Source organism: Trachemys scripta, chromosome 2 (genome assembly GCF_013100865.1).
Source record: "Trachemys scripta elegans isolate TJP31775 chromosome 2, CAS_Tse_1.0, whole genome shotgun sequence".
Taxonomy (NCBI): domain Eukaryota; kingdom Metazoa; phylum Chordata; order Testudines; family Emydidae; genus Trachemys; species Trachemys scripta.
The window spans coordinates 43,874,451-43,889,178 of NC_048299.1; the positions used below are offsets into that span (position 1 = coordinate 43,874,451).

The 14,728-nt window shown below is 44.2% G+C and overlaps 1 protein-coding gene across 5 annotated transcripts in view; it reads left to right on the top strand.

Annotated features, from left to right (window-relative positions):
- The window catches only part of ANKIB1 (ankyrin repeat and IBR domain containing 1), a 175,244-nt gene that overhangs the window by 77,770 nt on the left and 82,746 nt on the right, over positions 1 to 14,728 (top strand). For all 5 annotated transcript variants that reach the window (XM_034760421.1, XM_034760420.1, XM_034760424.1 and 2 more), the window contains one exon: positions 8,150 to 8,450. In XM_034760421.1, coding sequence (XP_034616312.1) covers positions 8,150 to 8,450 — 301 coding nt within the window. The remainder of the gene's footprint in view (positions 1 to 8,149; positions 8,451 to 14,728) is intronic.

A 14,728-nucleotide genomic window follows, 5' to 3' on the forward strand; every position in this document is an offset into this window, starting at 1 on the left:
CCCATCACTGCAGTATCTGAGCACCACCTTTTATTTCCTCCACTCCTCTTCTATCCCTTTCTGTAACTCCTTCCTTCTTGATTTAATCTCTTTTACGTTCTCTCTCTCTCTCTTTTTTTTTTTTTTTTAAGTTACAGCTGTGGTAAAGCAAACTCAAAGAAGTGAGTTTTTTATTCTTCATTCTGAGAAATATTGAGAATATTGGTCATTCTTATATCCCCTTCAGTGATGAGTTCCAAAGCCTTGGCTTTGTTGCCGAGAAAGCTCTGTCTCAAGCTTCTCCCTTGAATTTGATTGCTTTGTCATTCCTGAAGAATGCAGCTGCTAAATTTGTCATCGTGGAAGGAGAAAGATGTTCTCTAAGCTTCTATCTTCACTGCAAAAAAGGTTCATTTTTACATCGATAGCTATCTCAGTGTAAAATCCTAATGGAGACAAGGCACATGTCGTTTTTACCTGAATGTAGCTAGTCAAGATCAGCCCCAGAAGGTGGGATATAGGGTTGACCTTGACAAGTTGCATCATGGCACCTTCAGTGCCTTGTCTCCACTAGGTTTTACATGGAGATAGCTAACTCAAGAGAGCTATCTTGATGTAAAAATGTACCTTTCCCGCCCACTCCCCCCAGCAAAAACATACCCATAAGATACCTAGGGCCATTTCCATGGCAAATGTCAAAAATTTAGATCAAGGCTGTGAACTTATTCTATGTGGAGTGAATGTAGAAAGCATATCCACCTGGGTGTTATGTTTTAGATGTCTGGTGCTGCTGAGCAGGTGGCCTGTTGGACTAACAGTGCTTTTATTGTTGGAATGCCTGTATTTAGGTAAAATGAGTTTCAATAATCTAGCCTGGTGGTCAAAAGGACACGGATCACCATGGCTAAATCATTGTCTGACTGGTTGGAAAAATATGCCCATTCTATTTTAGGCGGAAGAAGGCATTTTTTAAAGTAGCAGTTATGTCAGGCTCCAGCTGCTGAGGAGTCAAGAAGAACCCCATTGCTGTGGACTGATTTGATGATTTCTAGTAAAGTCTCTTGACACGGGTTGTTATGATGATAGCTAGATCTTCAAAGTGTTTCCTTCTTCCCACTAACGTCCTCTCTATCTTGCTCAGTGTCAGTGTGACGGAGTTTACAAACCCCACACTAAGGCTGAGACAAGAGAAGGGTTGGAGTAGTACTGTTCCTGGGAGAAGGCCAGTATAAAGAGATCTTCAGCAGCCCCAGGCAAGAGGGGAAAGAAAGAGGCTGTTTCCTGGAGGAGTACCACTCTGCAGCAACAGGAGAAGAAGCTTCTGCTGAGGGAACCTGGCTGTGAGTCTTCCCGCTCCCAAAATGGAGGGAGAACTGAGGCAAAGGCTCAAGAAAGCTACAGGCATCAGCCCTAATCTGTGGGATTTAGAAATAAAGACTTTTTAAATCTACTGTGACCACACCCCAAACTGAGACATGGGCGTGGTAGGAAATGGCCATGGGGAAGGTGAGCAAACAGACCAGCTGAACATAGGCCACTGCACGCTACTTCACTTTTAGGCACCTGGGTTGGGACTCGGTGGACAGGGAGGGCCTGGGTCCTCCTACCCACCTCAGACCTATGATCCCTTTCCTCAAGGAGTGCAGAGCTAGGGATTGCTGTCAATGAGGCCAGTCCAACTAAGACCTCATCCAGAAGGCTGGGACACCTTGAACTGACATAAAGGTAGGAGTTGGAGTCACAGACCAATAGGCCTACTGACTTCCCAAACCACCCCACTATAGTCAGCTTTAGCCAGCTGTCTTGTAGTTAAATCAGTCTCAGCCAGGCATTGGGATAGTTGAAAGGTGGTGCTATGGGATAGAAGGTATATCTGGGTATTGTCCTCATTGTCAGCTGCCGTTTGAGACCGTGGCATCTCAATCTCTACCTCTGGTCAACCGTATCAAATGCTATAGAGAGATTGAGGAGTATGAGTGTAAATGTTCTCCCCCTGTTTATGGCCAAGAAAAGGAGGAGGTCATCTGCCAGTGCTGTCACTGCTGTCTCTGTTGGGAGGGGATCAGGAAAATGGCTGTAGAATGGTCTGTTTGGAGACACTGCCATTCTTGAGCTTGTAATCAAGAAAGTAGGGAAGTCAGACAACAGGTAGAATTGTGTGAGGTATGCTGAATCAAAGGGAAGGTTTCTTCAGCATAGGTCAGACTGTTACATATTTAGAGTGCATTGTTTCCTGGAGGAATACCACTTTGCAGCAACAGGAGAAGAAGCTTCTGCTGTGGGGATCTGGCTATGACTCTTCCCTCCTCTCCCTGCCCCCCTAAGATAGAGGGAGAAATGGTTAGATGCTGTTAATCATTGCTGGACCAGTAGTAGCCTTTCTATATATTTAAAAATGCTTTATAGTTCAACTCACATTCTTGCATGGTTACGCATGTAAGCTCTACTGTTGGAAAGGGGAGATTCCCAGCTTCCCCAATGGGACCAAGACCGTTAGCCCTTAAATATCAGACTTTAAATTGTGACATTTTATGTACATAATACTTAATTTAAATCATTCTTACATGTCTTTATGGGTTGCTCTGAGGTCAGTGCAATCTTGGTGAATAAGGTAGTTGACTTTATAGGTAGAGGAATAAAAAAATAGTTCCAATAATTATTTTTTCAAACTCTCTAAAACATTTGTAAAATAGATTTTGTGTAAAATATGTGGGATATAAAATACTTGATTGTGTGGTATGGTATTAAGGTTCTGTTGGCGCTTAATTCAGTCATGACTTCCCTGCTCATTAGTAATGGCAATCCCAAATTCATGCCAATTAATCCTTTATACCACACTACATGTGCACTTCTTTAGGACTTATTTCTGCCATCCTGACTACGCATGGAGTAAGGTGTGACAGAATTGAAACTGCACTGTAATAACTTATGAATATTGTATGTTGATCTGGTTATTAGGATGTTTACTGTATGAACATTGGTTTAGCTACAGGGGACTGTAAGGAAAACAAGCAAGAAAGAAAATAATGATTCAAGATAAGCCACCTCTGGGGTAAACACTTAAGGGTTGTTAAAAAACAATGCCTGTGCTATTAGCTTTGAAGATTCTACCTCCTGGCTCCAGCCAATTTACAGAACTGGTTTTGGCAAACAGCTAAGGACTGGGAACCAGAAGATCAAAAGGACTGGAGCAGTTTAAAAAGAACACCCTCTCAAGCGATGGTAATTGTTGGGGGGAGTTGTTCAAGGGGCCCAGACTGACACAGGACATGCTGGGGTGTCTGAAGAAGTTAGGCCTGCCTAAGCTACCATCAGAGGATGGAAAACCTTTAGGTAAGATAGACATTCAAGTAGACTTTTTGTTTTAAAATCCTTTTTTGCCCTAACTGCTTTGTTCCTACTGTTAAACAATACTTTGGTTATAGAGAGCTGTCTGCTCGCTGTATACAGCGCTGGTCACAGACACCCAAAGCGAAGAACCGCAGGTGCTGAACCCAGTCAGACCAGCTGGGTGGGCACTATTGAGAGTGTATAGGGTTCTGTAGCCAAGGCCTGGTCTAAGAGTGGAAGAATTGCAGAATTTCACCCTAGGAGAGATAAAGGCACAAGGCCTGATACCTAAGGGGGTGCACTCAGAGAAAGTGGAGAGAGGTGAAGTTAGCCCTATAGCCATGACATAAGTTACTACTCCCAGTGAGCAATGGTGGGAAAATTAGGCTGTTATTCACAATCAAAGTTGCTGTAACCAATCACTGCCCATTTCTATTATGTTAGTAAATATGGTGAAATGTTTCCATAACTAACTTCAGTGTAGTATGGAGCGCTTCATTTAAAACAGGGGTTCTCAAACTGGGGGTCGTGACCCCTCAGGGGGTCATGAGGTTATTATGTGGGGAGTTGTGAGCTGTGAGCCTCCACCCCAAACCACACTTCACCTCCAGCATTTATAATAGTGTTAAATATAAAAAAAAGTTTTTAATTTATAAGGGGGAGTTGCACTCCGAGGCTTGCTGTGTGAAAGGAGTCACCAAATCAAAAATTTGAAAATGACTGATTTAAAACCTGGAGTATGTTTCATGGAAAATTTTTGAATTCTGAAAGGTCACTGTACCAGACTTAAATGTCTCTGCTTGCAAATTTTTACATTTCTTGTATCCAGTCTAATTATTGCTTCATAGATATTATCTTTTATAAAGACTCTTTGTCATAGTTAATTAGTACATGCAATAACTGTAAACTATAAAAGATTCTTGCTATTATATGTGCTTCAATTTTCCACTTCTCTCTTATCAGAAGTTGTTTATTTGTTGACTAAAATGTTTTACAGATGAACAATCTGTAGTAAATATTCTAGGGTCAGATTAGAGGTCACAATAGGAAATGATGGTAGGAAATTAATGCAAAATTTTTTTTAAGGTTGATAGTTTAGTAATTCTGTCTATTATCCTAAATTTGCTAGAAGAATGTAAAGTCTATCTACCTTGAAAACATTAAATGCACATGTCACGCTGTCTGGAGTGACTAACAACTGCGTACCTCAGGGCAGACTGTCAGAAACAGGGCAGATATCCCAAACTGATGGAGTTTTCTGTAATTAGATTTTATCAAGCCTTTAACAAATGTGAATTCCTTGATCACCATACCAGTCTTACCATGGAGTTGCAGACAGTCCCCTTAGATTCTGCAGCGTATCTTGCTACCCAGACAAACTGAACTTTGTGATTAATGGTCACTTTAACCAAAAATGACAGCACATCAGATTTCTCTCAGTCCCAAGAAACCAATCACTTACCCCAGATCAATTGGTACTCCAGATCTTACACCAAAGACGATGCTGGCAGCCAATTCTATAGTAAACTAACTAAAGATTTATTAGCTAAGAAAAAAGAATGAGAGTTATTGAGAGGTTGAAGCAGATAAAATATATATACAGGTGAATCACAGTTCGTAACTCCAATTGGTGGCAGTGATGTAATGAACTGCAGTTTCTCAAAAGTCTTTCAGGGTACCAAGATTGTCTCTGGGGATCTCTGCTTTGCATATGGTACATTCCCTGTAAGAGTCCAAACAGGCCAGAGATGAACGATCTTTCTTTGAATCCATTTTTATATCTTCTTCTGACAGAAGACAAGCTGACAGTGTCTCTGCTCACATGGGCTTTTCCTTTGATGATGAGGAGTGAGGAATATACTTAGTCTTTTGACCTCTGGTCATCATCATGATGCCTTTTGCTTTGGAATTAGCATCTTTTCTGATAAAGTCCTTCATTAGCATTTCACGAAGTTTCTTTAGTGGGTTATTTAGTTACATGGTGTCACGGAGTATTGGGGAACTCAGGGCCCTGCACCCCCGGCTTCCTGCGATTCACTGCGACTCTCAGCCAGCCAGTAAAGCAGAAGGTTTATTTGGATGACAGGAATACAGTCCACGACAGGTCTTGCAGGCACAGACAACAGGGCCCCCCTCAGTTAGGTCCATCTTGGGGTCCCAAGGCATCCCAGCCCAGCCCCCCTTGGGAGGTCAGAGCCATCTCTGCCTCCCAGCCATCTCTCCAGCTTGCTTCCCACACTCTCTTCAGCCACCCCTCCCACAGCCTTTGTTCAGTTTCCCGGGCTAAGGAGTCACCTGGCCTTCAACCCCTTCCTGGGTTCTCGTGTTACACACTTAGGTATGCGCCCTCGGGCTGTCTCCCATCCTCCAATGCAGACTATTCCAGCCACACTCCCCTGTCAGCATTCACAGACCACAGTGAGAACAGGCCCAGTTTGTCACACATGGGTATACACAATGCAAATGTTTGCTATTACTTTATAACAGGAACAGATAAGTGAAAACAATACAAATAACATTTCACTAGTTTTCATGAAGTTTAAACATCTGAATACATACTTATACATTACTCACTTAGGTCTATACTAATACACCTCTACCCCAATATAACGCGATCTGATATAACACGAATTCGGATATAACGAGGTAAAGCAGTGCTCTGGGGGGTGGGGCTGAGCACTCCAGCGGATCAAAGCAAATTCGATATAACGCAGTTTCACCTATAATGCGGTAAGAGTTTTTGGCTCGCAAGGACAGCGTTCTATTGGGGTAAAGGTGTATAACCAAATTGGCCTGTGGCCCTGATCTGACCTGGTCTGCCAGCGTCACAACAGATGCTCTTTGGAAAGAAAGACTGAAGTAAATATGAGTAAAATGAAAAAGCAGATAGTATAAAATAAGTCACCTTTTCAAATATGGCAGACAGAGCACTTTTTAAAAAAAAATTCAATCTCTCCATTTGTTTTATAAGGTTGGTGGCCAATAAGGCTGGTGGCTGAAAGGAACTGGGGACCACTTTTTAACTGGCTTTCAGGTTATTTTTTCATGCCCTTACATGTCTTCAGTGAAATTCCAAAATACAGTTACAAATTAAGTATTACTGTATTTTGGGTTCTTTTGGTTCTCACAAGCTGTGAGGTGAGTGAGGAGGGAGTCCGAAGGACTTCACATTAAAGCAAGGAGCAGCTGGAATATGGGTGGACAGAGAGTTTGGCTGATTTTGCATGTGGCTGGGGTTGGAGCAGTTGTATCTCTGCCAATGACCTTTTCAAATGCATGCAAAGTCCCTGGTCCATCTCCTAGCTCCTCCCAGCTGATCCATTCTGCTTCCCACTCCATTCCCTGCTATTATCTTTCTTTTTTCCTTGAATTCATTACCCTGCTGCAGATTCCTCCCAGCCATTTACAAAGACCCTATTTTCTCCCTCCCACAAATTGCCAATTGCTTATGCTCCCTTAAGGATAATTATTTTTCCAGTAGAGCCCAAGGGCCCAATCAAGTTGGGACCCCATTGTACTGGTGTAACGTGCCCTAATTCTCTTCTCTCAAAACTGGATTGTAATTTTATAATCCTGCCTGTGTAAGGGGTAATGTAAAGCTGAGCAGGAACCAGATTGTGACTCCGGGAATCACAATCTGTTGCTTTCCCATAGCCTCAGAGGAGAAGAAAGCTGCACCTTTTCACTGGTGCAGATTACTTCCCATCTGGACTGGCTCTGGGGCATGAAATTTTGCATTGGGAGCAGGACAAAAACCAGGCTCTATTCCCTTCCCACTCATTTGCTTGGGAGGGGGAGTACCAGACTGGCAGCCCCTACTTAAGCCTCTCATTCCTTGGAGCGGGGAGGGGCTCATTACTGAGACCTCTGAGTGTAAAACTTTACATATCGTGGAAGAAACTTTTCTCGATTCTTGCATTGCTAGTAGAAAAAAAAATAACTATCTTAATTTTAAAATACTTATGAAATACTTTGAAGAAAGAAAATCATTGGTACCTTTGTCTTGAATGAGTTAGTGTCTGGTGGGGGAAAAATAAGAAAAGATATTGTTAAAAAACACTGACTACATTTTAAAGGTGGAAAAGTCTGTAACTGTCAGCCTGCTTTTGCAAATCATGAGTTATATCAATATTAAAACAATAAGTCAATAAATAGAAGTGATCCATGTCAGAATATTTACAAATTCTGCTAAGATATGAATTTTAATATGTTTTCTGAATCTTCTTCTGTTTCTTCGTGTATCAGTTGTATTTATTGCACAGAAGATTTTTTTTTTTCTTGCATTGTGAGTAAAATACACTATTCAGGGGTGTTTTGGTGGTGCTGTAGTTTACTGCTACTCTGAGATTAGAGTTTATGGCTGATTTTGACAGTTACTCACTTCCAAGAGTAATGGACAGGGGTTGGGAGTAATTGTGCCTGGAGGGAAGAAACACACCTCAAGTCTCTCTTGAATGAGAGTCAGCATTCAGAGCAGGATCCATGAACTCTGGAGTGAGTTACATCCAGCCTTCTTCCATAGAAAGAAAGGTCAAAGCAATTTAGGGCCTTTGGAAGAGAATAAAGGGGGCAATTAAAGCAACCCAGGAGCACCACACAAATGAGAAAGATTAATAATATTTTTAGTTTTACTTCCATATTTTAGCAGCACAACTCAAGAGACTAACGTCATAACCAGCTGTTCACACCTGTGAAATATTTTTAATTTATCACTGAATTGGATAAATTCAAAATCTTGGCTAGAAGAGAGTAGCAGCCATAATGGAACTTCTCTGCTTTAACTTACTGTATCAAAATAATAAATTACATTATCTGACTATTTTTCTTCATTTCCATGTAGGACTTTTCTTTTTGTTAGAGATGGAAACCCAAATAAACGAAATGTGCACAATGAGACATCTATGCACTTGCTGTGTATGGGACCTCAAATTATGATCGCTGAGGGAGCTCTCCATCCTCGCTTGGCACGACCCTCTGAAGATGACATCAGAAGAGCAGAGTGTCTGCAAATGATCCTAAAATGGAAAGGAGCAAAGCTTGACCAAGGAGAATATGAAAGAGCAGCTATTGATGCTGTTGATAATAAAAAAAATACACCTTTGCATTATGCTGCTGCCTCAGGGATGAAAACCTGTGTAGAGGTAAAAAACAGATATAAATATACAGATTTGTGGTTATATTGTGGTATTTATATATGTATTCAACAAGGCTATTACACAAAAAACATTTTTAATAAACTTAAGAATTACAAAGATGGGGAAAAGTCCATTTAGAATGCATCATTTGTAAATCTGAAAGAAACAGAACAATAAACTATCAGGTAGCCACACAAACTGAGAAGAGATCAAAGGAAAATCAAACTACATATACTTATAAAGTTAACTTTATAAGATAAACCATATAGTATGAGGAAGAACCAGACTAGTTGTTAATAATAATAATTAATTAAAGGAATTTAATGTTAGAGAAATATGTAAGAGAAAAATTGAATAAATAGCTACCTGAGCCAAATTTTAGAAGCTTGTTTACCCTGCTCAATATGGGAAAACAGCTGTGACTGGAGGAGTTTTAACTACTCACCCCCTGCCTCAAGAATACCTTATATATGTGTAGTCCATAGTGTCCACCTGCTGATTGAAGAATGAACTCTACTCTCTGTGTTAGCATAACTACAGTTTACCAAAGAGAACAAATTCTAATGAAAATTCTATACAGTATCTGCCACTTATTCTGGGCACTGTTAAGACAGGTCTACACTACAGCTGTAGCACATCTGGCGAAGATGCTGTATGCCAACAGGAGAGAGCTCTCCCATTGGCTTAATAACTCCACCTCTACGAGACATGGTAGCTATGTTCCATAAGGACGGCAATACTGGGTTAGAGCAAAGGTCCATCAAGCCCAGTATCCTGTCCTCTGACAGTGGCCAATGGCAGGTGCTCCAAAGGGAATGAACCGACAGGTTATTATCAAGTGATCCATGCTCTGTCACCCAATCCCAGCTTCTGGCAAACAGAGGCTAGGGACACCATTCCTGCCCATCCTGGCTAATAGCCATTGATGGACCTATCTTCCATGAATCTATTTAGCTCCCTTTTGAACCCCATTATAGTGTTGGCCTTCATAGCACCCTCTGGCAAGGAGTTCTAGAGGTTGACAGTGTGTTGCATGAAAAAATACTTTCTTGTGTTGTTGCACTGTCTACCTGGGGTTAAGGTCAATATAACCATGGCTCAGAGATGTGGATTTTTCACACTTCTGAGTGACATAGTTATACCAAAGTATGTATGTAGTGTAGACCAAGCCTTTACTGGAAATTCTGCTTAAGTGGGAGGTCTGCAAAGGAATCAATTTAAACCTGATACTAAATGGCAATGGCTGCTGTGTAATTGGACTGGTAATTCCACTTAATTGAGTGCCTTCAGGTGATTTAATAGTGCCTAGGTCTCTGATTGTATTCCAGTTCCATGCTGATACTGCTTGTTAGCCTTGTTTCAGCTTTCAGTCTTTTCTTAGTTTGGTACATGCAGTAAATCTTTGATATGATGGACAGAAAGCGATTGTGAGCTCTTCAGTTATTCTCTCCTTTCAACTCCCTTGGTCTGACAGCCTGATGGGCTCTGACCACAGTGGTTTTTAGTCATTAACAATTCTACCAGCCTGCCTTCCCCAGCATGGCTCTCGTTTTCACAACCATCTGATTTTTGAGCATTATTGTACAGTACAACAAAATGTAATATATAGGAGGAGGAGGTAACTGTGCCTAGCCCTCAAAAGGTCTTTGATCTTTCCTTGTGCCCACACTGGCTAATGCCAAGTTCCTTGTTTCTTTCCTTTGGGTATGGGGCCCACATTCCTCTCACATTTGACCAAGTGACTAGGTTGGTTTCTCAATCCTGGTCTGTTTCCTTTCCTTGGGAGCATCTAATAATACACAGAAAAGTTGGTCTATACCACCAGTTCTTGAGTGCTGGTACCTATGTGTACTCTATATGTGGGAATGCATGCACCCGAGTCCCAGAGATTCTTAACAAGCTGTGTCCATTGGGCAGCGTATATGCAGTCAATATCCTCATACTCCAGACCAAAGGTATAAGAGACTGCAGGCTGATGCCTCTCCTTCTTACCACTGCATGGCCTCAGTCGGAATCCTTTGTCTACAGATTTCTCCAGCTTCTTTTTTTATAGCCTGTAAATAGATATCACAAATAGTTTTTAGGCTAGCATAGTTATATTTTTTTATAGTATAGTTTATATATCTTGTTTTTCCCTTTTGCTGGGAAGTCCTGCTCATAGTCTGGATCTAAGCCCAGAGTTCAAGAATTGGGTCTCTTGCCCTTGTTCTTTCTGTGTGAGAGACGACCACCAACCTCTACTGTTTGGGTAAGATGCATATTTCCTTGAAGTGCAGCATCTTTTGCTCGTTTTCCCCCTGAACATGTGAAGCTCATCAGCTTTGGTTGAGGAAACACCCAGAAGGCTATGAGCCCTCACTCTGATCTGAGCCAGGGAAATCCACTATATGTCGGCCCCAACTGACAAGCAGCAGCCCTCTGGACATGAACTTGAGAGCAGAGCCTAGAGCTGTAAAGCCCAAGGACACATTTTCCAGTGCTTCACTTGAGAGTAAGGGGCACTGAGTCCAAAACCTCTTGTTCCTTTCGCTCTTAGCTCACTAAGAGACTTACTTCTCCATTTATATATGTGTACGTAGTTTTTAGTAGTTCTGGTATACTAGAAGTGTGATTCCATCCCAACGAGGGAATATACCCAGGATCCTGGGCTTCAGAAACCCTGTCTCCTGCTGCTCTCCTTCTGCGTGACCAATGAGCACCAGTAGTACCTCTACTGTCTAGGTGGGGTGTATGTAGGCCTTGCTGGAGCCCTAGGCTAGGTCTACACTATGGCGGGGGGGTCGACCTAAGATACGCAACTTCAGCTACGTGACTAGCGTAGCTAAAGTTGTGTATTTTAGGTAGACTTACCTGGCTGTGAGGACGGTGGTGAGTCGGCCGCTGCCGCTCCCCCGTCGACTCCGCTTCCGCCTCTTGCCATGGTGGATTTCCGGAGTTCTACACTAGACGCGATAAATCGATCCCTGATAGATGGATTGCGATCCGGCGGGTAGTGAAGACGTGCCCCTAGGCATAACTAACTGGTTCACAGCCTTTGGTTCACACTGAGTAGGCCTGCACATTCCTGACCAGAGAGAATGGTACAAGAACATCCAGATTCTCAAGTAAATACATAAACACATGGTACAGGAACACACCAACCTCTTGTAAGATAAGGATGGGACAACAGGCTAATGGATAAGGATGTTTTGTTTGAACTAGCAGGTACAAGGTGTAGGCTTGGTAACTAACCACGTCAGGAGCGTAATACGTAACTTGTTTGCATCAGTGTATAAAAAGAGAAGTCATAGGAGGGGCACCTATATCCAGCTTAGGGGGCAGCATCCTGGTGTGCTGGATGACCTGGTACCATTGTTGCAGGCATACATTTGTTAGTGTACCTGTAACCACGGACCCAGGACACTAGTATCATGTTTCGTCAACAATAAACTCGTCTGAGTGCCTTCGCCACTGAACCGAGCCTGCGGTCTTTCTTGAGTAACATTGAGGTTTGCTGAATTAGCAGACTGTGCTCTCTGCTCATGCTGATAATGCCAGAGATCCAAGAACGGAAGCACTGAACAACTGTAACAGCTTAGCAGCCTTGACAATGTTGCAGCAGCAACGACATTCCACAGCGCTTAGCTCACTGTGCTGAGATGTGCGCTGCTGTTATCTGAAAGTTCCTGCTCAGGACCAAGGAAGCCTGTGAACTCTGTCTCCGTAAGCATCTCATGGAAGAGGCTATGTGACCCCAAGCACACTTGGATCCTGGCCCAGGAGGACTCCCTGTGCAGTAGCCACAACTTACTGCAAGCACCTCTCTAAGCACCACTTACGTTGCAGAACCGTTGATACTGAAGGACAAGGACAAGTCCTGGCATGAGAACAAAAAACATTCTCAGTCACAAGAACAGGTCCCCGCAGAGGACTGCTCATAAGTGCAGGATTCCCTCCCCGAATCGCGCTGTGCCAGGTTGGGTGAGACATCGTGCATGGCTCCTGCCAGACTGGCACTGAAGACCCCCCTGGCTGGAGGGAAAAGCAGACGGGATCCGATGGCAAACCCAGTACCGAAACCTCCAGAATGCTCACTGATGCACATTGCACCACCTGCTCCGACAGTGTCCTGCGGACCAGTTGACCCCACACTCTCCACCAGGTACCTCAGCCATCTCGATGGGTGCTCCATGGACCCCGGCCACATGGCAGAGGAGTTAATCCTCCCCTACCCACAGTCTCTGCTCCTCTGGGGCCCTCCACTCAGATGGGACGTCCCCATGCCAGAGGTTGAACCCCTCTCCTCCTACCAGAGAAACTGCTCCTTTCACGCTGCCCTGCAGCCTTCTGGTACCAGCGGTTATGCCATTGATAACACCATCCTCCGACTCCGAGGACTTCTCGGATGTGGAACTGCCATCTTCCCTGATGCCAGGCCAGAGCCTGGATGTGTGAACCAGACCTCCCTATCCTCCAGACTGTGGCCTGGTACCACTTCCCATGGGGCCTGCCACAACATGGGGCCCTCCTTCTGGCCTTTGAGGACCAGAGACATCAAGAACCATTCCAGGCTTCATGCCAGGCATCCCCTGTACACCTGCCTGCCTTGTTGGTGTACGAGAAAGGGGAGGATATCGAGCTGGTACCGTCGGTTCCACCTGTCCCTACTAGAACATCCTCATTGCTGGATGAGGCGATCATCCCTCTCCCACTCTCTCAGCAGGATGATCACCGGCAATACCAGAACCTGCTATAGAGGATGGCTGCGGACCTGCAGATTCCTTTGTGGGAAGTCCAGGACCAACAACATCAGCTGCTGGACATCCTCCAACCCCCAGGCCTCTCCAGGGTGGTGCTCGTCATGGAACTGGCCCCTGCAGTGTGGCACACACCTGCCTTGTGTGCACCCACACCCAAGCGAATGGAGGGATGGTACTTTGTGAGGAGTGAGGGGGCCGAATTCCTACTCATCCACTCTTCCCCCAATTTCCTGGTTGTTCACATGACTCCTGAATGGGCAAGACAGCAACCACAAAAATCCACCCCTCCTGATAAGGCGGCCAAGAGGCTGGACATGCTGGGCAGGAAGCTCTTTTAATCTGCAGGGCTGCAGTTCCATATTTCCAACTATCAGGTTCTGCTAGCCAAGTATGATTTTTGACAACTACAACAGGCCAGCAGAGTTCCAGGATAAGCTTCCACTAGAATACTAGGAGCAGTTGTAGACACTGGTGGATGAAGGGGGACTGGCAACCAAGGTTTCCCTCCAGGCAGCAGTGGATGCAGCCGACACTGCCTCTCGATCAGTAGCCACTGGTATAATCATACACAGGGACTCGTGGCTCCAATCCTCTGGCTTCCCCGGGGAGGTGCAAAATACGATCAAGGTCCTCTCCAGTGATGAGTCCAACCTCTTCAATGAAAAGATGAACAAGTCCCTGCGCTCCATCAAAGATTCGAGGTCCACGCTACATTCCCTTGACAGTTACACTCTGACCCTAGATGCAGACCCAGAAACAACCCTTTTGCCTGCGGCCACACACATCTTACCCAACCTATTATCAGCACCTACAAGAGTTTCCACTTTGACGGCAGCTGTCTCAGAGGTCTCTATTCCCTACCTCCACCACGACCACCTCCTTCACCCTCTCCCAGCTGCAGGCCAAAGGCCAATTTGATATGCAAATCAAGACCTGTGAATGTCCTTCAATGTCACACCCAAGTCATCTTCAGGTGCCATCTCACCCTATTTGCCCATTGTTGGGGCAAGACCACAATGGACAATTGGGTACTGGATATCATCCACCACAGATGCTTGATAGTTCCTCTCCTTCCGACCTCATCGCCATCTCACCAACTCCTCCTCCAACAAGAAGCAGGCATTCTACTCTTCGGGGGGAGGGTGTGTTTGTGATAGAGTGCATCCTGCCCCAATACCGTGGGAGAGGCTTTTACTCACTGTACTTCCTCATCCCAAAGAAGGGCATTCACAATCTTCATTTACTAAATATGTTTATCAGGAATCCAAATTCCAGATGGTGACACTGGCATCGATCATCCTCTCCCTCCTCGAGGGAGCATGGTTCACGGCTCTTGACATGAAAGATGCTTACTTCCACATGGACATCTACTCATCATACAGGAAGTTTCTCCATTTCAGGGTGGATCACCACGACTACCAATTTTGGGTCCTTCCATTCAGCATAGCAAAAGCACCAAGAGTGTTCACAAAGATCTTAACAGTGGCAGTGGCCCAGATGTGATGTCTAGGCCACGCAGTATTTCCCTACATGGCAGGGCGACGC